At 40.7% G+C, this 23,147-nt stretch overlaps 4 protein-coding genes across 9 annotated transcripts in view; 2 read left to right on the plus strand and 2 right to left on the minus strand.

Moving 5' to 3' along the window:
* Positions 1 to 7: 7 nt before the first annotated feature.
* fam113 (family with sequence similarity 113) lies at positions 8 to 5,467 on the plus strand. Its single transcript, XM_058394125.1, has 8 exons — positions 8 to 511; positions 583 to 662; positions 2,357 to 2,589; positions 2,694 to 2,844; positions 2,955 to 3,198; positions 4,383 to 4,478; positions 4,991 to 5,116; positions 5,258 to 5,467. The coding sequence occupies exons 1-8, from the start codon at positions 424 to 426 to the stop codon at positions 5,398 to 5,400; spliced, it is 1,161 nt and encodes a 386-aa protein (XP_058250108.1). The 5' UTR covers positions 8 to 423; the 3' UTR covers positions 5,401 to 5,467.
* A 515-nt stretch (positions 5,468 to 5,982) lies between these two features.
* On the minus strand, positions 5,983 to 7,786 carry cskmt (citrate synthase lysine methyltransferase). Of its 3 annotated transcripts, none has more exons than XM_058394128.1 (2): positions 7,597 to 7,786; positions 5,983 to 6,741 (listed from the first exon to the last, which is right to left on the minus strand). In XM_058394128.1, the coding sequence occupies exons 1-2, from the start codon at positions 7,679 to 7,681 to the stop codon at positions 6,068 to 6,070; spliced, it is 759 nt and encodes a 252-aa protein (XP_058250111.1). In that variant the 5' UTR covers positions 7,682 to 7,786; the 3' UTR covers positions 5,983 to 6,067. The 3 variants fall into 3 exon arrangements, with proteins under 3 accessions (XP_058250111.1, XP_058250113.1, XP_058250112.1); XM_058394130.1 differs by having other exon boundaries at positions 7,545 to 7,737; XM_058394129.1 differs by having other exon boundaries at positions 7,178 to 7,737.
* Positions 7,787 to 7,872: 86 nt separating this feature from the next.
* otub1b (OTU deubiquitinase, ubiquitin aldehyde binding 1b) lies at positions 7,873 to 13,286 on the plus strand. Its single transcript, XM_058394127.1, has 7 exons — positions 7,873 to 7,973; positions 10,396 to 10,457; positions 10,860 to 10,958; positions 11,534 to 11,652; positions 12,286 to 12,370; positions 12,451 to 12,645; positions 12,762 to 13,286. Exons 1-7 carry the CDS (start codon positions 7,931 to 7,933, stop codon positions 12,954 to 12,956), a joined length of 798 nt encoding a protein of 265 aa, XP_058250110.1. The 5' UTR covers positions 7,873 to 7,930; the 3' UTR covers positions 12,957 to 13,286.
* Positions 13,287 to 13,893: 607 nt separating this feature from the next.
* Positions 13,894 to 23,147, minus strand: part of shroom4 (shroom family member 4) — a 35,275-nt gene continuing 26,021 nt past the window's right edge. For all 4 annotated transcript variants that reach the window (XM_058394118.1, XM_058394120.1, XM_058394119.1 and 1 more), the window contains 8 exons: positions 22,643 to 22,798; positions 19,034 to 21,659; positions 18,289 to 18,350; positions 17,417 to 18,046; positions 16,431 to 17,087; positions 16,182 to 16,320; positions 15,777 to 16,049; positions 13,894 to 15,595 (listed from right to left, as the gene is read on the minus strand). In XM_058394118.1, coding sequence (XP_058250101.1) covers positions 15,326 to 15,595; positions 15,777 to 16,049; positions 16,182 to 16,320; positions 16,431 to 17,087; positions 17,417 to 18,046; positions 18,289 to 18,350; positions 19,034 to 21,659; positions 22,643 to 22,798 — 4,813 coding nt within the window. In that variant the 3' untranslated portion in view covers positions 13,894 to 15,325. The remainder of the gene's footprint in view (positions 15,596 to 15,776; positions 16,050 to 16,181; positions 16,321 to 16,430; positions 17,088 to 17,416; positions 18,047 to 18,288; positions 18,351 to 19,033; positions 21,660 to 22,642; positions 22,799 to 23,147) is intronic.

Consider the following 23,147-nt stretch of genomic DNA (forward strand, 5'->3'; position numbering starts at 1 on the left):
TCATGAGTTTAGATTTTATAGTTGCATTTTGAACCATTTAGTAAAAGCCCTGATCCTGTAGTGTCTGTCCGTCTGAACAGACGAGACACCAGGCAGAGAATAAATAACGCTCTCTGTTGGAAATCTGCGGGATTTAATCAGCCTCATTTAAAGTGTTAGGTGAAGGTTTAGGTCCATATTTACTGAGTTATTTAATTCCACAATTGATAAATATCATTCACACAGTTGACTAATTCGGTTTTTTCATTACATCTAAAGGGCGCCATTAGAATAGCGTTAGTTTGGAGGCCGTTAAATCTGCATGGACTTGAGCAGCTGCAGCTCTTAGAACTGGGGAGGGAAAATCACTTTGCAGACATCTTCGGTTCATTTTACGCCAAGTTATCTTACTGATTTAAAACTACAGCTAAATTAGCAGGAAAGATGCGAGAGGCCTGTGTGAGGACTGTATCTCATCGTCAAGCTAGTCAACTTCTCCATAACAAGTTTATTGTCGTACTGGGAGACTCCAGTGAGTATTAACCCTGAACACCAGTACACCGTGATCTAGCTGCTGGTAATCGTTTTTGTTTTCTCTTCTAGTTCAGCGATCTGTGTACAAAGACTTGGTGTTGCTTTTGCAAAGAGACTCGTATCTGTCATTTTCCCAGCTCAAAAGCAAGGTATGATTATTTTTTATTTTACACACGGTGTAGTCACTCTTCTGTATTTGAATAAAGCCAGCTTTAGTTGCATGCCTCGAGGTTAACCTTTCTGTTATTTTCTAATAGGGACCTAAATATAGTTTGGTTTTTTTTTTTTGTTATTAAGTGGAGGTTTGGAAATACACAGTATGACCAAAAGTAATAAAACACCTGACCATCACATGCATATGTCATTTTTTTTAACATCCCATTACAAATTTAGTTACCTTTTGCTATTATAATAACCTTCAATCGTCTGAAAGATTTCTGTTGGATTTTGGAGACACTACACTATATTGCCAAAGGTTTTGGGACACCCCTCCAAATCATTGAATTTTTCAGGGTTTGGACTTGGCCCCTTAGTTCCAGTGAAAGGAACTCTTAATGCTTCAGTATACCAAGACATTTTGGACAATTTCATGCTCCCAACTTTGTGGGAACAGTTTGGGGATGACCCCTTCCTGTTCCAACATGACTGCACACCAGTGCACAAAGCAAGGTCTATAAAGACACGGATGAGTGAGTTTGGTGTGGAGGAACTTGACTGAGTCCTGACCTCAACCCGATAGAACACCTTTGGGATGAATTAGAGCGGAGACTGTGAGCCAGGCCTTCTCATCTAATATCAGTGGAAATATGCTTTTAGAGGAATGGTCAAAGATTCTCATAAACACACTCCTAAACCTTGTGGAAAGGCTACCCAGAAGAATTTAAGCTGTTATAGCTGCAGAGGGCGGGACAACTCCATATTACATTCATGTGCAGGTAAAGGCAGACGTCCCAGTTTTGGTCTGGCTCACAGTCTCCACTCTAATTCATCCCAAAGGTGTTCTATCAGGTTGAGGTCAGGACTCTGTGCAGGTCAGTCAAGTTCCTCCACACCAAACTCACTCATCCATGTCTTTATGGACCTTGCTTTGTGCACTGGTGTGTAGTCATGTTGGAACAGGAAGGGGTCATCCCCAAACTGTTCCCACAAAAAACTGTCCAAAATGTCTTGGTATGAAGCTGAAGCATTAAGAGTTCCTTTCACTGGAACTAAGAGGCCAAGCCCAACACCTGAAACACAACACCAGAATTCAATGATTTGGAGGGGTGTCCCAAAACTTTTGGCAATAAAGTGTGTGTGCAGGCCATTCGAGTTCTTCCACTCCAGCCTTGGTAGACCATGTCTTTATGGAGCTCACTTTGTACACAAGGGTTTTGTTATACTGGAACACATTTGAGCCCCTTAGTTCCAGTGAGTGGAAAACCTCCTTTACAAATTGTTTGTTGCTAGCTGTTTGATAAAAGGAGAAAGCCCAAATGGGAATGATTCTCAGGTGTCTTAATAACTTTGGCCATATAGTATGTAGATTTCATCAAAGTGAATTAATTGAGGTATCATTTGGATGTTCAGTATTGTTTTTGGCACATTGGGTTGTGATTAATCATAGCCATGTGCATGGATGTGTAAATGCCTTGGTCAGACCCTGTCTTTTAAATGAATAAGTATTTCATTCACATAGAACATGGCAGATCTACCAGACAAAATATCTATTTTACTTCGTTACCATTTATGATTTCAGTGTGTGCTTAACTATACAGTCTACATTGCTTTAAATAAGAACATTTGTCAAATGACTAACTGTCCATAATGCTAAAAAATGTTTTTTCTCAACTCTCTCATCAAGGGAGAGCTGTCCTTTGAACAAGACTGTCTAGTAGAGGGTGGAAGACTAGGTCATATGAACAATGGCACAGAGTACCGAGAGGTTCGTCAGTATCGTACGGACCATCATCTGGTCCGGTTCTACTTCATCACACGGGTCTTCTCTCACTACATGAAGAGCATCCTTGCTGACTTCAAACATGATCTGAAGCCAGATGTGGTCATAGTCAACTCCTGTGTTTGGGATGTATCAAGGTAACAGCTGAGGTGTACCGTCTAAACCTACACACAACCTACTGACCCAAACACTGAGGAGTATAATCGTCTCTGTATTATGTGCATATTGTTTTGTTGCTCAGATACAATCGTAATTGGGTCCCAGAGTACAAGGAGAACCTAAATAAGTTCTTTATGGAGCTGAAGGCTGTTCTGCCAGAGGAAAGTCTTGTGGTTTGGAACATGACTATGCCTCTGGGCAAGAGGATCACTGGAGGATTTCTGGTGCCTGAGGTAGGTTAGTTCTCAATAAATTGGGCAAAAGAGAAGATTAGTCCACGGAGCCTGTGACTATGTGGTTGATTCATTCAGATTAGTAAATATTCCATCTTCACACATTTCAGATTAAGGATATGGGCCCGACTCTTCGCTATGATGTGATTGAGGCAAACTTCTATGGTGCAACGCTGGCAGATGCATACGGGCTAGACGTTCTAGACCTTCACTTTGTCTTCCGGTTTAGCCTCCAGCACCGCATAAATGATGGGATTCACTGGAATGCTTTCGCTCATCGTCAGATCACATGCTTGCTGCTGGCTCATGCTGCTCAGGCCTGGGGTGTAGAGCTGCCCAACCCTGTAGCCCCAGGTAAGTTAAATAAACCTCTAAGACTCTTGCGACATATTTCATGGTCCTATTGAAACCATAATCATTTGGATTCAAAACAGGTTTGTTTTACTTTAAAAAGAGAAACTGCATTTACATTGCATAATACACTCGCCAGTCCCTTTAATAGGGACACCTGTACACCTGCTTGTGCATAAACACAATGCAGATACAGGTCAAGAGCTTCCATGAATCTTCACATCATGCATCAGAATGAAGAAAGATTTCGACGACTTTAACCATAGCATGGTTTCTGGTGCCAGATGGGCTGGTTTGAGCATTTCATAAACTACTGATCTGGGATTTTTACACACAACAGTCTGTAGAGTTTCCACAAAATGGTGTGAAGAACGAAAAAAAGCCATTCTGTGAGTGGAGGGTGTGTAGGCTCAAACACCTTGTTGTTGAGAGAAATCAGAGGAAAATGATGGGACCGGTTTGAGCTGATAAAGTCTGTAATAACTCATAAGTATCTTGGAACACACAACACTTCGAACTTTGAGGTAGATGGGCTGCAAAAGCAGATCAAATAAGGTTCCATTTCTGTCAGCCAAGAACACGATCAGGGGCGCAGGTTCAAGAATAGAATTTTTTTTTTATTATAAAAATCTGTTATTATAGCTTGTCCACCTTAAAGTTTGTGTATGTTGAGATGCTTATCACGGTTGTCATAGCCACATGATTAGCTAATTAGAAAATTAGGTGATATATTAACATTTCTGATAAAGTGGATGGTGAGTGGTTAATGTGAATGTCGCTAATAAAGGATAAATGGCATGAAATATAAATAGCTGAATCAGTATGTCCCCACATTCTTGGCTATAGTTGAGCCTAGCTTGTCTAGTGCTATCCAGAGGCAAGCAAATTCTCTAGTTAGGCTCACCAATGTTGCAGTTTAATTATGTTTATTGAGCAACACAGCCCTAATTCATGGCTGATATTGAGCATGAAAGTAATGTGTAACCTGAACAAAATTCACGGACACCATTTTGTTCAAATATGCAACTTTAAGGCAAGTTAAAGTTTGTCTACGTTAGAGGGCCTTGAATATCAATTTACATTTTCTCACACTACAGACACATAACTGTAAAATAGTTTTTTACACTTAGCAGTCTAATTGTAAATTGTTACTGTCAGGTTTTTTATCAGTAATCTTTATTTTGTAGATCAGAGTAAGACATGGTTGCTGGATTACAAGCAGACTCCAAGTGAAAGCTACTACAAGCCAGCAGGATCCATGAGAGATTCTGGTCATTATGGAGGTAAAATTCTGAATCTTATTACCATTCCCTTGCCTGTATATACAGCTCTAATGTGGTTTATCTTGGACAGTTTCGCTAGCACCTGAATATTGTTGCTAAACATAAAGTCTACTACTGTAGTCTCGCCTGACTCCGGGTAGTGCAAACAAACTGGTTGTGCAGTTTCCAAATAACATAAGATTTAAGTGGTTACAAAGTATCTGCTAGACAGGAAAACATTTGTGCTGGTTCTGATAGAAAGGTGTCATGTGGGTGCATGACTGATCAGAGCTGTTTTGGCAGCAAAAGGGAGACCAACATAATTAGGCAGGTGGTCATAATGTTATGCCTGATCGGTGTATTACAACATGCAGACATAGCTTTTACATGGGATCTAATGGCTTCATTTATAACTGTCAGTAGCCTACTACTACTAAACATAAAAGAAAGTTACAATAAATTTAGCTAGATCCAGTGAGTGACCGTAATCCGAATGAAAGTTGAGTATACCTTATTAACACATATCTTTTCAGCACCATCTTGGCAACAACAGCTGCAGTATGATGGCTTTGGACCCCATTTTTATGAAGATAGTTTACCTACACTCTCTCAGTTCAGCACTAGTTACTTCAGCTTTGAGAACAAAACAAGTGATCGTGGTAAGGGCCAGATTTATAAGCTTTACCATCACTCTCATTTGTCTTCTAGTGCTTTATCTTTTATTTATGGGTTTATGATTATAGAACTGTTACATGATGCTCTGTGTTACTCAGCATGAGTTTTCTCATTTTTGGTTCAAGGTGGGAACTACAACATCCGCTGTGATGGTAATGGCAGAACTGCTCCTGCTGCCCCCTCCTGGCCAGGGAACAACTTTGTGATGAAGCAAAAACACACGAAGCACCAGTATAACCCATACACTCGGCATAATCCTAGATACTGAAAACAAGCAACTTTGTGATTTGATGGCTGAAACATACTGATGTTCTTCAAATCTTTCGTCAGATGGAACTAAATGTAAAACCGCTTTGGAAGAAACGTGGTTCTTTTGTTTAAAGTAAGCTATAAAAATGTAAACTTTTTCACTTTTTATAATGTGCCATTGTGACTCCCTCTTACAAAACATTATTTACTTTTTAAAAACCTTACTGTTATTGCTTCATTGTTGGTGGTGTTAATCATCCCAGGCTTTTATTGGTGGTATTTTACATGGACACCATTGTATTTTTTTTAATTTTTTTTTTGTATTTTATATGCCATATATCCCTCAACCCTGCTTTGTATGGATAATATTGGCTCTTTTGTAGCCTGTCAAAATATTGTATAGGTTTATATTAGATTTTTGCAGAGGGATTTTGTTGTTGTTTTTAAACTTGGCACTTCTGCAAGTTACAAATAAAAATGTTACCTGTACTATAATGCTAATGTATCTGCATTCAATAAAGCAATGTTTAAGATTTACACTATCTGATCTGCCAGTTGCATTGTGCACACAGTGGTTATGGTAAAAAATAAAACAAATCACTGGAATAATGACAGTCATTTTATGTACGGAGAAATGCAATTGCAAAGCAAAATGTCACACAAAACATAGAATAATGTTCAAGGTGTCAGTGTTGGGTTGTACAAGGAGTTATTTGATAACAGAAGTAAGTGACCCCTCTTAATTCTCCAACTTCATGTACTGATACATCAGCTGTCACCTCTGAGCCTTGACTCTCTTTCTCTAGCCAAAGCAACCTGGCATCAGGATCTTCATCTGAAAACTGCAGCAAGCTCCCTGGGTGTCTCAGCACAGTCAGACACTGACGTACAATCTGACCAGCTTTCACTCTGCCGTCTTTGGACCTCACCAGTGCATCTGTTGTACCTTTGTCTACTATCAAGGCCAAGCTCCTGGGCTCAAAGTGTCCTTCCAGCTCTGTGCAGTCCATTTCTCTGAAGACGAGGGTGGAGGCTGGATTGCAGGGTTGCACTGGTGTGCTTTCAGCATGTTCCTGCATTAACCGCACTGCCACTGGGGAGATATCGGCACATGTGACCTTCACTGCACATTGGGAGTGTGTGTAGATACTAGGCCCTAAAGCTGACGTTCCACAACCAATATCCAGAACATGTAATGGTGCAGGACTGTGAGACATGGACTGCAGCTGAGGCAGGATGAACTCTTTGACTGAATGAAAACCAAAGAACCACTCAAAGTTCTTGAACGTTCCTTTCCTGCTGTTTTCTGTGTAAAATCTGTCCCAGGTTGCTTTCTTGTCCATGTTGTTAATGAGATCGTCTGTGAATGCAAGCACACGTGTAGTGAATAGACATTACAATGCAAATAATCAACAAAAAATTTTTTTTATCCTTATCATAAAGCTGAGTGAGAGCAACAAAATGTCCAATTTCTGTGTATTAAAGTAAAAAAAAAAAAATAGTGCTCCTCTTTCTAAATGTTCGATAAATATTTTCTATTAACAGTTATGCTCAGATTTAGCTGTTGTCACCACATCCAACCTTTTGCATGCCTTAAGTTAGGTCAAGGATGTTAAGTTTTATCTGCAAAGGGTCGGTGTAGCTGTGTTCTCAATCCAAAGAAGACAAGGTATCTGAGAGTCTTCTGAAGGCTTGTCTTTGGTTGGAACGAAAACCTGCAGCAACACTGGTGCTTTGTGGATAAAACTGAACACCTGTTTGAAATAATCTTGACTGCAATCTTGCATCATACTGACATATTCTGGCCAGACGTCCTTCTGATCGGATCAGATCCTACTAGGTCACAGCAAAACTGCCATTTTCATATACCATGGCACTCTTGATTGTACAATATACTTGTAATCTCACTGCAGAAGTTGTAACGCAAGACGTTTTACTATACCCAAGATACCTTGGGAGAACTTTGGCACTCAGAGTATGCCCAGTTATTAATCTGCTAGTCCTTTTTTCACTGACATTCAGTCCTCCTTGGATAATATTAGCACATTTTCACAATCAGATAAGAAAGGACAACAGGTAAAAAGCAAACACTGAATATCAGTAATGGCAGATTTCTCTCCACCTTGACCCAAAATGATGCACTTGGAATGAAAACAAACCCACTTGTCTTATTCGACACGTGTCTTTAAAACAAGACAATAAACCATTAACTAACTTGTTAAACTAGTATGATGCCATCGCCGGGGAGACACTTTTCTCAAACTTTTCAACGACAAGAAAACCCTGTTTGACAGCAACATTTTAACAAGACTGGAGAATAACTCTAAAAAGGCTCAAAATAGTGAGATCACAATGTCTGTTGCTGCAGTACAAATCTGACCCGGAAGTCCAGGAAGTGGCTGAGTCTAAAATGACACTTTAGTGGCTATGTAGTGCACTACGTGACGATCACTTCATTCACTATGAAGGGGCCTTTGAGATGCAACGAGGAGCTGATTGGGATTTAACCGCTCTCACAGAGCCAGGGGAAACAGAAGCGTGAATCCAAGATGGCGGACGAGCAGCAGGAAACATCACAGGGAGAGATGGAGGGTGAGTGAAGAAACATTACCTTTTTTTAAGAAATATATAAACATCTTCGTCTGCAGGATTTAGAGAGCGCGGTTATTAGCTTTTTAATGTTTTAATTCTAAAGCTGTTCCGTGAAAGATGAAATGTTTATTTGTTGTCCGCAATGTAAATAGCAGGGGATAACCAAGAAGGGAAAATAATGTAGTTAGAGAGCAGAAAGCGGTGTTGATAGCACTGTGGTCAAGCGGGAGATGATGTTTTTGCACATTGTCCAGCTTGTTAAATGCTTTGGCGCAGTCTAAATTAGGGTCATCTGCGGCAGGACAAACTGTAGAGTACATTAACACCTTCATTTGCCAACGATCAGCATGATGACTGCTGGAAATCAGTCCATATTAATATATTTTTTTCTAGCAGTCTGTGTCTATATAAGCGTCTCGCTCCCTCCTCGATATCCTGAGTGAACTTCGTTTGTTTACATACAGACGAATGCGAAAGTCTTCACCCCCCCCCCCCTCTCTTTTTTGCTTCAAACTGTACCGTACACAGTTTATGTACTAAACACAATCACAAAGCCATTTAATGGTGATTTTAGTGTTGGGAACTCCTTACAATATGACTACAGTCGTCTTTTTGTGCAAGCCCGAAAACGTGCTTTCGCACTTGATATGCTGTACTTCTATATGCGCCTCGTATAAGTGTCTAATAAATTTAACTAGTAAACATACAAGTCTTATTTAAGTTCAAGCAACTGTGAAGTAGTTTAGTGTTTGCATTTAGAGCCACTTCTCAAAAGACATTGTACACTGACCAGGCATAACATTATGACCGCCTGACTAATATTGTGTTGGTGCCAAAACAGCCCTGACCCATCATGCACTGTGTATTCTGACACCTTTCTATCAGAACCAGCATTAACGTCTTCAGCAATTTGATCAACAGTAGCTCGTCTGTTGGATCGGATCACACGGGTCAGGCTTCACTCCCCACGTACATCAATGAGCCTTGGCTGCCCATGACCCTGTCGCCGGTTCACCACTGTTCCTTCCTTGGACCACTTTTGATAGATACTGACCACTGCAGACCGGGAACACTCCACAAGAGCTGCAGTTTTGGAGATGCTCTGATCCAGTCGTCTAGCCATCACAATTTGGCCCTTGGCAAACTCGCTAAAAATCCTTACACTTGCCCATTTTTCTGCTTCTAACACATCAACTTTGAGGACAAAATGTTCACTTGCTGCCTAATATATCCCACCCACTAACAGGTGCCATGATGAGGAGATCATCGGTGTTATTCACTTCACCTGTCAAAATGTTATGCCTGATCGGTGTATAATAAATAGTGACACTTCACAGAGCTGGAAAGTATACTAAAGTGAAAACCATAATTGACTCTGAAAAATGGCAGAAAGTAGCAAAAATACCAAACAACAACAACAATACAGGTTCATGTTCCTGTTTTTCTTATTCCTAGTTATCATTTCACTATTAGTTATTCACCTAAAAGTTTTGACCACATGCGAGTGCATGTGTTTGTGGTCTAGATTTGGTGCTGTCGTATGCCCCTTCAGTGACTTATTTCCAAAAGAGACTAGTGGCAAGTTAAAGACTTTTGAACAGACTTTAACAACTGTCCTTATATTGATATTTTCCAGCTCTTATCACGGTTTCTAGTTATTTATGTTTGGATAGCCGGGTCAGTCAACCCATCACCAATGTGTAAACAAAACAATCCTGACCAACACTGTTCCCAGTGACCAATCCCTGAGCGTCATTGTTCTAAATGACCAGTCCTTGATCCCCATTGTTCTCAGTGAACATTCCCTGACCACCACTGTTACTAGTGACTAGGGTGTCTGATCATCATTCTTCAAAATGACCGATTCCTGAATGCTACTGATCCCAGTGACCAATCCCTGATCACCATACTTTGTTCCACCTGCATATATTTTTGTTCTTCATTTTGTACCGTCATCCTACCATATTTACTAGAAATAATTACTAGTCCTTGTTGTTTTTTCGGACTACTTCCTCTTTGTTTGTGCAGTTTTGAGCATTGGTATTGCATATTTTTATCATATGATGATAAATGAATAAATCATAACTGTTTAGTGAATATACTTATTACTTATTTAGTGAATATATCTATTTCTACATTTTTACATTTACATGAAAAGACTTGTCAGATGTGCCTGTATATTGTCTTTGTGTCTATTCCATTTCTTTCATTATGGCCTTCACTGCTGGTTGTGGTTAAAAAGTTTGTGAAACCTCAGTAAAGATCAGTATTTTCTGATTACCTGATGCACAATATGCATCTTAACTGGTCTTATATTCCTGATGAGTTCCTTCAGTCAAGTCAGTCTGTTAGAAACTTCCAGAAGTGACCCAGTTTTTGCTCCTTATTAATCTTCTCCTTTTTCCTCCTTCTTCTTTGGTAGGAGTGAACTGCCTGGCCTATGATGAGGCCATTATGGCACAGCAAGACCGAATTCAACAGGAAGTGAGTTAGGTCTTTTTATTAAGTCTTGCAGGGGAAAAAAAATCCACCTTTTTGCATTTACACAAGAGAAATCAGTTTAAATAGTCTTTATTTTCCACTGTAATTGTCCATGTTTCTTCAATACTTGTACCATTTTGTATTGTCTTGTAACATTTAACAGGAGCTTAAGTTGATGAAACTATAAAGACTCTCCATAACACGGAGACAGTGTGACAGAAACTGAACAGCAGTCTGTTTTGTTCATACTGTATTACATAATTTAATAACTCAGAGATTTTACTAACCGATGTGTATGGTGAATTTGTTCAGTATAAAATTTGGTGATAATGTACAGTATATCCTCTTTCCATTTAATGCACTCACTTGATGTGTGTGTGTGTGTGTGTGTGTGTTTTGAGACAGATAGCCATTAGTATCCCCTTAGTGTCTGACAGACAGGATCTCTCTGTGCTTCAGAGCGAGTATGCTGAAGAGGACACAATCTATCAACTCAAGATCAAGGTTAAGACCAAGTCGTCATGTCTACATTTTGTTATAATCTGTAATAATATTTAAAACTGTATTTGATTCTACTTTATGCCATTTTTTTTTGTCATATCTTTATCTTGGTTTGAAATTAAGAGTTGCTCCCAAGTGGCACAACAACAAAAAACAAAAAAAGCATGTGCCACATTATAATGTTTGAATCCCGATGATGCCACGGCCAGCCATAGCTGGGAGTCCAGGAGAGTAAAACTGGCCATGTTTGGTGCGTGACTGGGATGGCATCACACTACCCCTTGTCAATCATTATGAAGCTAAGCTATTGTGGGCATCTGTGAGCTGACGTATGTGAAACAAAGCAGTTGGCACTTTCCTCCTAGTGCATTCAGCTGCCTTGTGACCTACAATGAGCAGCCATCTGAAAAGATGAAGTGGCAGAAGTGCATTTGTTTTAGATGAAGCACATTATTGCTCATCTTTACCAGTTTGTGGCTATCATGTAACAGGGGACTAAAAATGGGAGAGAGTGTTAAAATAAGGACCATATAAGAAATAGTGCAGTTTCAAAGTTTTTTCCAATGTTACTCCTACAGGATCTTCATAAAAAATATTCATATATCCGGAAGACGCGACCGGATGGAAATTGTTTCTACAGAGCTTTCGGCTTTTCACATTTGGAGTCACTACTGGATGATGGCAAAGAGCTACAGAAGTAAGCCTTTTTTATTGTAAATGTTTAAGTGTGTTTGGAAAACCATAACCTGACAGAAATAAGTCCTGTGACTACGGTTGTGCAGGATTTAACTACCGTACACTTTACACATTTTTGCCATTTTTATCAGGTTCCTCTGCCATATACAGTATTTGCACTTTGTTAGTACTCAATTTGTTAACTGCCCTGTATATCCATGAGGGTACAGGTTCCCAACAATGGTCCAGAGGCATACACTGTCCTGCACCTTTTGCTGCTTTCTTAACACGCATGATTAAACTAATCAAACCTTCCTGAGTGTCCATGGGTGTGTTAGCACATGGAAACCACTAAAATATGCAGTGTACTCCAAGGTCAGCATTAAGAAAGAATGAAACCATCATTGTTATGAAAAATGGACACTGGAAGAATAGACAGATAGTGTCCATGGGAAAAGTTTAGCTATTGTGTAAAATTGTACAATTACAGGGTGGACTTTTAAACCCTGTAAATGGTCAGCGGGTTTAGCCACAAGGTTGTACCTAATAATCTGTCAGCATAATATATATTAGATTTCAATTTGAATACATATTCTACATAATTGCTAAATTTGTCCTATGAATTGCTGATCATATATACATGTGACTGTTGTAGGTTTAAAGCAGTGGCAGCAAAGAGCAAACTGGACCTTGTGAACCAGGGCTTTACCGAGTTCACTATTGAAGACTTTCACAACACAGTGAGTAGAAACACAAAGGATCTGTCTGCATGCTCCTGTCATTTGCAAATCCTGATGTGTGCTGGTGTTGATTTCATTAGTTCATGGACCTGATTGAGCTGTGTGAGAAGCAGCCAGCCCTCGGAGAGCTGTTGAGCTCCTTTAATGACCAGAGTGTGTCAGACTATGTTGTGGTTTACTTGCGACTGCTCACCTCTGGCTATCTGCAGAGAGAGCATGCTTTCTTCCAGCACTTCATAGAGGGAGGACGTTCGGTCAAAGAATTCTGCCAGCAGGTAGGACACTAGGAGTCTTTTACAGATATAGGATTTAGAGGAACAGATGAAGCTCAAGAAAATAAACAGGTGTTCAAACCAGCTTCAGGACTAATGTGTAATGTTTCTGTTTACAGGAGGTGGAGCCAATGTCCAAAGAAAGTGACCACATCCACATCATAGCCTTAGCACAGGCATTGAATGTGTCCATATTGGTGGAATACATGGACCGAGCAGAGGGTGGCACAGTTAACCACATTTTCCCAGAGGGCAGCGAGCCACGCATCTTCCTCCTCTATCGACCAGGTCATTATGACATCCTGTACAAATAAATGTGCAACTTCAGTACCATGGTGGAGAATACACCAGAGAAAAGGCCACGATTATTCATGCATCTCTGTGTGATGGTGACACCATGGTATTGCGGAAAATGTACAATGAACATCACAAAATTTTCCTCTTATCATGAAGCCCCCTAATGAATTAATGAATGAGTAAAAGTAAGCAGTGATCCAGCATTAGGGTTGTACAGTTTTTTGTTTTCCTTTGTGGTTGTAAATGTTATCAACTTGCTTTTAGTTACTGTTTTTTTTTTTTTTTTGGTTTTTTGTTTGTTTGTTATGCTGCGTTTCATGAGTTTTATTAAAGGGATTTTCACCTTAGGTCTCCCGCAGTCTTGAATAAAATGTCTGAAAGAAAATACTGTACTATTTTACAGCAGATAAGAAGCAATATTTACAAATGGAAAATAACTGCAAAGACACACTCAAATGTGTACACACACGTTAATGGGAACACTGGGACCTCTGCACATTCATGCAATTATCTAATCAGCCAGTCATGTGGCAGCAGTGGAATGTATAAATTCATAAAGGCCAGTAGCTTTAGTTATTGTTCAATACATGCATCAGAATCTTGTGATCGGCTTCTGACCGCAACAACCAGGCCAACAAAATCACACTATTCTACCCATTTTGATGTTTCTTGTGAACATTAACTGATGGTCTGGACAGGTATTTTCATTAAAATGCTACCACATGATTGATTAGAATTACATGACAGAGTGGTTCCTATTAAAATGGCCAGTTTTTTTTTTTTTTTTTCCTAGAAATATCCGTATTAAAATTTGTAATGTTCCTGATTTCAAATGTCAGGATGAGGTAACTAGAAAACATCGGAATGCCTTTTAAATGCTTCAGCTTGTGTAAATAGGTGTGGGGGGGGCTGACTTGGAATAATAATAAAAATAATAATAATAAACACCACACATAGCTTAAAATATTTATATTCTATAATCAATAGTACACATTCCGCACTGGATTTTTAACAAACAAACAAAAAAATAGGGAAATCGAGCACTTATACTTCAACCAAATATTTTCCAGCGTGAAGGAAGTATGATACAAAAAAAACAAAGAGCACAGAAGGAGGCAGTATATACATTGGGTAAAAAAAAAGTATACATGAACATAGTTTTCTAGCTGTGTAACAAATGCACATTCATCTTTGGCACTCTTTAAAAATTAAAAGGCAGTTCTGAAGAACAAAAAAAGAAAAATCCCAACATTAGATTGTTTTAGTGTTGGTTGAAAACACATTAAATGTTCAAATAAAGCAGCATTCTTTCCTCTAAAGAGGATAAGGATATTAAAAAGGCAGTTTGCTCACTCAGAAACAAAAACGATGCATTATATTACACGTGACATTTGCACCACTGCAGGCGTGAGCATTAAATACAAGGAATGTAGGAACTGTTTTAAGTGATCAAAACGTTAAACACAGCTGCACTGAATAAACACAGCTACAGCAAGAATTTCCTTTAAAGACTAGGCTACTGCATGTAGTTCTCCAAAATAAGCACCATACTTCTGTTCAAGAGTTAAGAGATGAAAGTAATCTTTGGTGTCGAAAAGTCCGATATCACTTGAGAAAAATGCAGTGAAGCACTTAGTGTAATGGAATATATGAAGGCACGTATATGCCTTCAGTGCCTGAATAAGTGGACCTGAACGGAACACCAATAGCCACAGAACAACAGATGCACACGGATCGCTCTAACCTGACTGAAGTAAGAAAAGATGGATATCTTCAGAAGATGGTTTGAATTCCAGTTAACAGAATGCTGTACAGTGATGTGACAGCTTAACACTATTCCTGATCCTATGGTACATTTTCGAACAGGAATCCTTCGAGCAACTGATAAAATGTAACGTGATTATAAGGCCAAAAGATTTTAGTGAAAATTTGCTGAAACTCCAGTAAACGAAATGCTACTGTTCAGTTCTTTCTCGGATTTTGCTGAGAGATATAAATAAATAAATAGCAGTGCATGGACAGGTGTTCAGTTGATAATGAGATGCACATACACATGCACACACAAACGTACGAACACACAGCATTATGTGGCTTAGAGTAGGATTTTGAGGTCATTTAATGCTTAGTCTTACTGATTTCTCAACAAACAGTGAGCATTGCTTCTATATAAAGGAGTGGCGAAAAGTTGCCACCATGCATCAGCTGATACTACAGCTGATCAATTCACTGTGCTTGTGCTTCTCAAGTCGCCTCTGACTGTCACTATGCAGGTTTTTTATAACGCTCATATACAATCAAACAATTATTTATTAGAAACTCATGTGTGCCCCACTCATGTGCATGTACACACACGCAAACTTCCTGTACTTTACTTCCAGTTCCAGTTTCAGTAAGGGCCGTATCCCAGGCCGAGACTCTCCTTCAGGCCTCTGAGCTGTTCTTCCCCTAGCCGGATTTTGTCGTCCAGCTGCCGCTGTTCAACCAGCAGTGCTGCCTTCATCTTCACAAAATGGCTGTAATCACGCAGTTGTTCTGGAGTCAGGCAGCGACTCAGCACCCTGCCCACGGCCTCCTCCCTCCGGTCCACATGCTCCTTCAGCTCCTGAGCCTCAGCCAGCTGTGCAAGGAGCTGCTTCTTCTTGTCCAACAGGGGGAGCTACAGTAACATAAGATAAAAGCATTAAAAGAAATAGTGAATCATGGATACTGAGCTATGAAAGTAAACTCAGAAGCACATCCCAGCGGCACAAGAATCTGGAAAACACAGAATCCGGAGAAAGAGACAAGCAGAAACATATGACGCATGTATATTATTTCTTCTCCCACCCACAACATACCCTCTCACGATGGCCTGATTCTGGGTCCAGGCAATCCAGAGCACTCTCCACTCTGAGCAGCCTGCCGGAGAGCGATAACAGAAGACTCGTCACTTTGTCCAGGTCTCCAATAAACATACGGAACTTGTCCACCTCATTTGGCTTGCAGACGGCCAACACCAGGCTTTCCACCTCCTCACCGAGCTGAGCGTTGGCTCTAATGTCCTCCTGCAAACCTCTTTGGGCTTCCCGCAACACACCCAGCTTCTTGCGCAAGCTTTCCATCAGCTGCCTCTGCAAGTAGTATGGAAAACTGCAGTTCAGAAATGAAGGAGCCCTCACAAAAGGATAAGTGAGATAGACACTCTGTATTTATTAGTCAGCTAACCAAAAACATAGATGAAACCTATACAAATAAGCCCAAACCTTGTAATTAAGCTCTTCATCCTCCTCTTTTGTCTCCATGAAATTTGGCATCTTATTAAGGAGTTGAGTTTTGTTGGTGGATCCTCTGTGACTGGTAGAGGAAGAGCCCTGTGGTAATGATGGACTCTGTCTAGAAGACCTGTGGCAATAAACATTCAACCAACGAATGAAAATACTGCAAAGCTTACTGTTCCCATTACAAACTGCACATTTAGAATGGCAGATAATATGTCTTAAAACAGGTCATACCTCTCTACCATGTCTCCACTAACTATATTGCCTCCTCGCCAGCCTTCTGCTCCATTTCCTGCATAGTGAGGGAACAGCTCTCCCATGAGCTCCTTTCCAGCTCTGCCACAATCCTCTTCCATTAAAGAGTCCACAATGGATGCTCTTTGCCCTCTCCTCATCCCTGATGATGGAGCCTCTTCGTCAGTCACAGTGTCAATATCTGTCTCCAGCACCGTCACTGGCTGAGCAAAACACTGCATCTCTATCCTGTCTTCTGTTCGCCTTTGCTGCTCCACTGATGTTCCCTCGTTCTCACGGAACTCATCTATGTCTGTCTCAAAGGGCAAGCCTTGATCCTCACTGGGAGGTGCACTTTGGGTAGAAGGTTCCAGAGTCTTGACTGTGGTGACAGGCATGCAGATTTGTTGAAGCTGATTCTGTAAATGCTGCTGGTGGTTGTAGTTCACTGTGAAGTAGGACTCAGGATTGACAGGTCCAGAGCAAGAGCCATTCTCCAAAGTAGGACCCGGGACCGATGATATGTTAACATTGCTACTCACTGTGTAGTTGTGAGGAGAAGTCAAGTCCCACTCTGCTCTATGCTTATAAATGACTGGTTTCACCACAGCTGGTCTGTACTGATCTGAAGGCTGGGCAAAGCTTTGCTCAGAAAGTCTGAAAAGTAACAGAGGATTGAGATAAAAGTGAGGTCATATATCAAAAGAAATCATAAATGTGATATGAGATGAGAGCAATCACAAAGCAGCATCACAAATAATTGGGTCCTTAAGCAATGACAATGGCAGGGACGGCTACGGTGCTTAAAAGAAATTGAGTTCATCTTCTAACACATAAATATAGCCAACAAAGTCTGTCAAATACCCTATTCTGCCTTATCATTTAAGTTGTTTTCATTGCTACAGTGTGAACTTTTTGTTCTCATTGTAGGCCACCTTACAGCCATTGTTACTTACATTCCCTATTATCCTTTACAGAAAGCATACCTTTGGTTTGACTCATTCAAGGATGTTGGTGTGTCTCCTGAACTGTTTGTATCGTAGTGTTGAATCCTGGTAGTGTCTCGTTCTTTTGGAGGCAGGGCCACAGGTTTGAAAGCTCTGTTATTTAAGGTAGGGTTTAGCGGAGCTTGATGACTTATTGTATCATCTCTTGGAGGAAGGCTGTAGGACCTCTGACGAGTCATTTCCTGGGCAGTGGATGGACAGGGTGTGTATGTTTGGAGCTGGGAAGAAGAGGAAGTTTGGGAAGAGAAGAGACTGTGGTGAGATGCCCTTCTCTTATGGAACTGCTCCCATTTTGGGGGTGGTGGCCGAGGAGGAGGAGGCCCTTTTTTCTTCTTTGTCTCAACTACAGATACAACGTTCTCATCCAGTTCCCTGACGATGGACGAAGACATTCTGCTATTATTCGTAGCAGCTGCACCATGGCTACGAAGACACTTGGTCTCCATACGGATATCATTTTCAGACATGGTGCGGTTTGTAAGGTTGGATGACATGATGGGTTGATCCTCGTTGTTGAAACCACATAGTCTGTTGTTCCACTGACACTGAAATCCCCTACCCACAGTAACCTCTCCTGATCTTGAATCTCTTCTACATTGAGTGTAGTCCCTAAAGTCCAAAAAAAAAAAAAGAGTTATCATTAATAGCTTAATGTTGAATTGGAGATTATTGCACAATGCACAATGTTTGAAACCCTTGGGAAGCTCTCAATGAATGCACAATTTAATAGTCAGATTCCAAGCCATGCCCATAATCACAAGCTATAAAAAAACACAAGAAACAGTAAAAAAAAAAGAACACCACTCCTGGGCCCACCAATCTGTGAACTCAAATACAGGAAGTCAACATACCTTTCAGTCAGGCTAAACTTCCTCCTTAGTTTTGTTTGTTCCAACTCATGTACCGGAAAAGCCTGTGGAAGACATTTGACAATTGATTCAAAACAGGAACATGTTTGGATGCTAGAATTTTCCCGATACTTGAGGCACAAGTAAGAAATTGAGTGGAACGCTTTTATGCAAAATGTAATTAACTAGCTGGAGACCACTCTAGTCAAAAGTACTTTATAAAATCTTTTTCTCTACTTGTTCTTAAAACTCTAAAGTAGTTAAACTCAGACATATGTTTTAATATAAAGGTGTAAATGTGGGTTAATTACTAATAACTATGCTAATATTACTAAGCTAAAATCCTTTTATAGAATCCTTTTATAGTTCACCCTTGATTTAGTTCAGTTTGAAACAAAGCTTCATATTATATGCTTACAAAAGGATCAATATATACCTCCAAGAGGCCACTTTTATTTATACAAGGCTGGCAGATCCAGACAGTTACACAATAAGTGCTTAAACCTCCTTTTAACATATTCTCCTGTAGATGCTAGGCTGGAACAACAGTTCTCGAGGCATAAATCTTGTCCAATATTATTGTTGGCTGGCTACTAAGGTCCTAAAGCAAGTGGCTCTCTTCCAACATTTTGGGCTCAATAAATCACAAGTCTGTTTTGTTCCATATATATTCTAAAGATTTCTACATATCTCTAGTGTACGTTGCAATGTGTACATATTAAACGCAATCTAGAAGTGACAGCCTCACCTCTGTTGGAGTGCAGCTCCTGGCCTTGTAACCAGGGTGTAGACGGTAGTGGTCAGATTGATACTGCTGGCTAGTTACAGGTCGGAAAGCTGAACATGGTTTTTGGATGTCAGGGTTGGGCTTGTTATGAAAACTGTCCGAATGTGAATTACACATAGTTAGATTTTGAGTCATAAGTGGCTGTTTTAGGCTATCCTGAGGCAAAGGTGGTAGCACTGTGATATTGTTGATGTTATGTCCTGCATAAAATCGATCTCTGCTGGTTTCCCAGTCTCTCTCCATCTGTTGCACTCTCTGTTGCTCTCTTTCAGTTTCCTTTCTTGCCCTTTCTCTTTCCCTCTCCTGCTCCATTTCCCATGCCTGTAGCCTCTCCTGTTCATTCTGCATTTCTTGTTCTCGTTCTTTTTCCCTCTGTTTCTCATTCTCTCTCTGCTTCTTCCATTCTCTCTCCAGTGTATTTTCTCTCTCTCTGTCTCTCTCTTGCTGCACATTTTTTCTTCTACTATCAAACGAATTAACTAAGGTTCCATCATTAAGTCCACCCTGATAAGAAAACCTCCTGCGTCCAAGGTCAGGGACCGACTCAAGGGGTTCAGGAGAAGTCAGCTCTTTGTTTCTCCCATGCTTCTCTGGTCTTTGGCGGTGGCTTGTAAGGCCGGCCAGGTTGGTCACAGACTGGCTCAGGTTTCTGCTAGTCTCCTCAAAGAACTTCCTGCGGTCTGCAAAAGGTGGGATGTCACAGTCATCAGCTCGAGTAGAGCGCCCACCTGAAGAACCCACTCTTCCCCTTGTTGTTGCAAGGTTTCTAGAAGATGGTGCTGTTCCTTCACTATTTTTCTTGGTTTCAGTTGATTCTATTTCTGGCTGCAGTTTGTGCTCAGGTGTCCAGCGCCAACGTCTGGCTTTACCTGGTGGTGCCAACTCTTCGACCACACGCACACATACAGGTCTGTTTATCTCAGCTGACTGGATTCCATGAGATTCATCCTGTGAATGATGGATATCTTCAGTCATCCTCCTTGAATGCTCTGCAGGATTTGTTCCACAGCATCTGCCTGGAAATGTTGAATTTGAGGCAATTGGCCTGACCTGAGATGGAGCAAAATTCTGAAAGCTGTTGTATTGACTAGTCTGTGTTTGGGGCCTGTGTTGATGGATGGCTGGCACTTCTGATGGGGATTTTTCTTCTATATCCTCTTCCTCTACAGTCTCACCATCACACAGAAGACCACCTGGGCCTTTGCCTTTTTGCAGCTGAGCCTTCTTCCTCTGGATTTCATTGCGAAGGTTTGTGGCAAAACGTTCACTTCGACGGCGAGACTTTGATGAACGAAACTGGCGTTTTTGAGGAGGCTTCGAAATGTCGCCATCTCCCTTACATTCTCCTTCTTCCTGGTTCTCAAGTAGAGTGTCCATGCTGGTTGCAGCACTAATGGTCTCAAAACCTCTTTCTTGAAATTGAGAGTCTATGCAGGGTCCAGACCCATCAAATCCATTTCCTATAGTTTCACCTGGAACACTGACAGATCTTCCCCAAGTATGCTGGACAGGAGTAAGTCTTTGGCCTGAATCAAATGATTCTCCCTCCACCCCATGTTCTTCTAGCTCTGAAGTAGTCAGTGAACCAGGTGTGGAACACCTGCTTCCTCCCCATTTACCCTGAGCTACATCTGGATTGTCTTCAATTAGTTCCTCCCTGGGATGCAACGTATTAGACCACAAGCTAGAAGGGGGCATGGAATGTGCACTATTGTTACTGGAGAGCTCCATCATGTGTAACTGAGAGACAAGTAATTTTTCTGGGACACTATGTCTGTGCATCCTAGGCTGGAGTGTGTTGTCTAAATGATTGAGCTGACTATCAAGACTCTCTGCTGCTGGAGGACTGGGTCTGGTTGAATGCCTCTCTAGGGCCTGGAAGTGACTGCTCTTTTGGCATTCCTCTGTTGATCTGACTTGGTTATCTATATCCTTTTGCGGATCTATGGTGTAATAAGTTTCTGCTTTGTTTCCCTTCAAGTTCTGTTCATTTTCCTGACCATTAAGACACCGATTCCCATTCAACGCCTTGTGGATTTCAGGAGGGTCTTCAATAGTCAAAGCCGACACACCGACAGGAGCAGAAACACAACGTTTATCCATCACCTCTGGTAGGCCTTTGGTAGCCCTAAAACTATCCTTCCTCATGGGAGGCACTGGAGGTCCACACTTGTTTTCTTCGTAACTATAGGATGATGGACGTACTTTAGCTTCAGGCCTATGAGGCAGAGACCTAGATTTGAGAATCCCATCCTCACAGTTCACTTCTCCTTGGCCACTACTTGTAGAATGTGGATGTCCCTCTGTAAACCTGCAGGAGGGGCCAAAACCCTGCAGGAGACTGTCCATAGAGCTGTTTTCCTCAGGGCGCAGTGAAACTGTGTAGTCAGATGTGTTTGAACTTGCAGAAAAAGAGCTATAAGCAGAGTCCCGTTTATTATTAAAAATGGCAGGGTCAATGGGAGAGAGCTGGCTTTCGTAGTAACCCTGACTTGGAGGGTTTTCCAGACTCTCCATACTCCCCACAGAGCTGCTGCGATCTGTGCTGTAGTGCCGGGAGAGGTGGCCCAAAGGCATGGACAGCTCACTAGACAGAAAAGTGGGGAGAAAAAGAAATTATTGTAAATCATAACATGACAAAAATATTGCACAGACACATAGCATACAGCTGCTAAAAGTAAACACCTTTGATTTGTTTGAAAATTAACAGTCAAAATAACATTATACTGAATAAAACGGGCATCTGGAGAGGAAAAGTACAGACTACCTCACTCTTTTTTTGTTCTTGCAGAGAGGCAGTACCAAAAAGAAAGGAACTTGGGTTTCCAAAACGGAAATCCCATCATCATCATCAATTATATAATATGGAAATACATGAGAACATTCCATGACACTTCACTTGAGATATATTTAAAGTATATATTTTGGATTTCATAATTACATTCTAACCAACAAACAACTTTCCAGTCATTAGTATAATGACAGAAAATGAGATTAGTGAAAAAGCCCAGATATACTTGGCAAGAATATCTACAATCTACAATAGAATATTTGATCCTAAAGGAGCAGATAACAGGCTCTACCCTTGTCAAATTAACCAAACATAATAAACCAAATAATTAGAATTGATTACAATAATAACATTAAGATTGTTTGGGAAATTTGTTAGGACGTTTTTATGGTATGGAATTTTTTTTTAAATATCCTTATCAATTTGCTTTTTTTGGTCAAAAAATTTATAAGGAATGTCTGCCTCCAAAATAGCAGCATAATACCATGAGGGTTGTGTTGATATAAAAACTAAGATTGCTGGTTTCCTGTAATATCTTTAGATTGCCATTAGAGACAAAATTTCCACAAGCAAAAATGCACGTGTATGCACAGTGAATCAGCTCAAGTAGTCACCCTTCACATTCTTTCAAAGGTATTCATTATAAACTAATTCATTAAATTGCCTACTTGTCCATACTAAGGAGGAAGCGGTGCCATGGGCCCTTTCTGGGTTCTCTGAACATACCGCTGTGTGAGGGTTTGAAAGAAATGTAAATGTACATGTATATAGATCCTCACCTGTCACCCCCAGAGTGCCACGGTACACTGAAGGGTGTGGGGTGGAGCTGCATGGCCAGTGGGCCGTCCGAACTGCCTGCTGATCCAGGCACGGATGGTTCTTCTGCTAACTTTACCAGGTGCCAGGTATGAGGATGGATCAGCGGCACGGTACGTCTATAGGGAGAACACACGGACCATGAGAACAGATATTGCATTAATGCTTGCCATTCCTGTTTCACCTCAATTTCGATGAGTGAGCTCTCTGAAAAAGTTTCTCAACCCAGAGTTCTAAAATGATTTCTGGATTTAGGACAATAACACAGTGTTTATGTGTGGGATAAGTTGGATTAGCTGCTTGCCACATGTGAAGCAGGAAGGTAGTAAATCTCATCTTGTCATGTCTATGTAATGATTGACTTTAAAACAATATCTGCCTAAAACCACCGTACTGTTTGAATCAATAAATCAAAGTTACTGTGTTCTTATAGTCAAAGCCGTTTCTGCTTTTCACATCATTCCTCGC

The sequence above is a fragment of the Hemibagrus wyckioides genome, linkage group LG07, assembly GCF_019097595.1.
Source record: "Hemibagrus wyckioides isolate EC202008001 linkage group LG07, SWU_Hwy_1.0, whole genome shotgun sequence".
In the NCBI taxonomy this organism is placed as follows: domain Eukaryota; kingdom Metazoa; phylum Chordata; class Actinopteri; order Siluriformes; family Bagridae; genus Hemibagrus; species Hemibagrus wyckioides.

Bases quoted from the DNA above. Each gene is read 5' to 3' on its own strand.
- fam113 (XM_058394125.1), top strand. From the start codon at position 424: ATGCGAGAGGCCTGTGTGAGGACTGTATCTCATCGTCAAGCTAGTCAA. The intron at 2,845-2,954 runs GTAGGTTAGTTC...CACACATTTCAG, and splicing joins GAGGATTTCTGGTGCCTGAG to ATTAAGGATATGGGCCCGAC. The intron at 4,479-4,990 runs GTAAAATTCTGA...ATATCTTTTCAG, and splicing joins AGATTCTGGTCATTATGGAG to CACCATCTTGGCAACAACAG.
- cskmt (XM_058394128.1), bottom strand. From the start codon at position 7,681: ATGTTGCTGTCAAACAGGGTTTTCTTGTCGTTGAAAAGTTTGAGAAAA. The intron at 6,742-7,596 runs GTTAGTTAATGG...TTGCATTCACAG, and splicing joins GCATCATACTAGTTTAACAA to ACGATCTCATTAACAACATG.
- otub1b (XM_058394127.1), top strand. From the start codon at position 7,931: ATGGCGGACGAGCAGCAGGAAACATCACAGGGAGAGATGGAGG. The intron at 7,974-10,395 runs GTGAGTGAAGAA...CTTCTTTGGTAG, and splicing joins ATCACAGGGAGAGATGGAGG to GAGTGAACTGCCTGGCCTAT. The intron at 12,646-12,761 runs GTAGGACACTAG...TTCTGTTTACAG, and splicing joins TCAAAGAATTCTGCCAGCAG to GAGGTGGAGCCAATGTCCAA.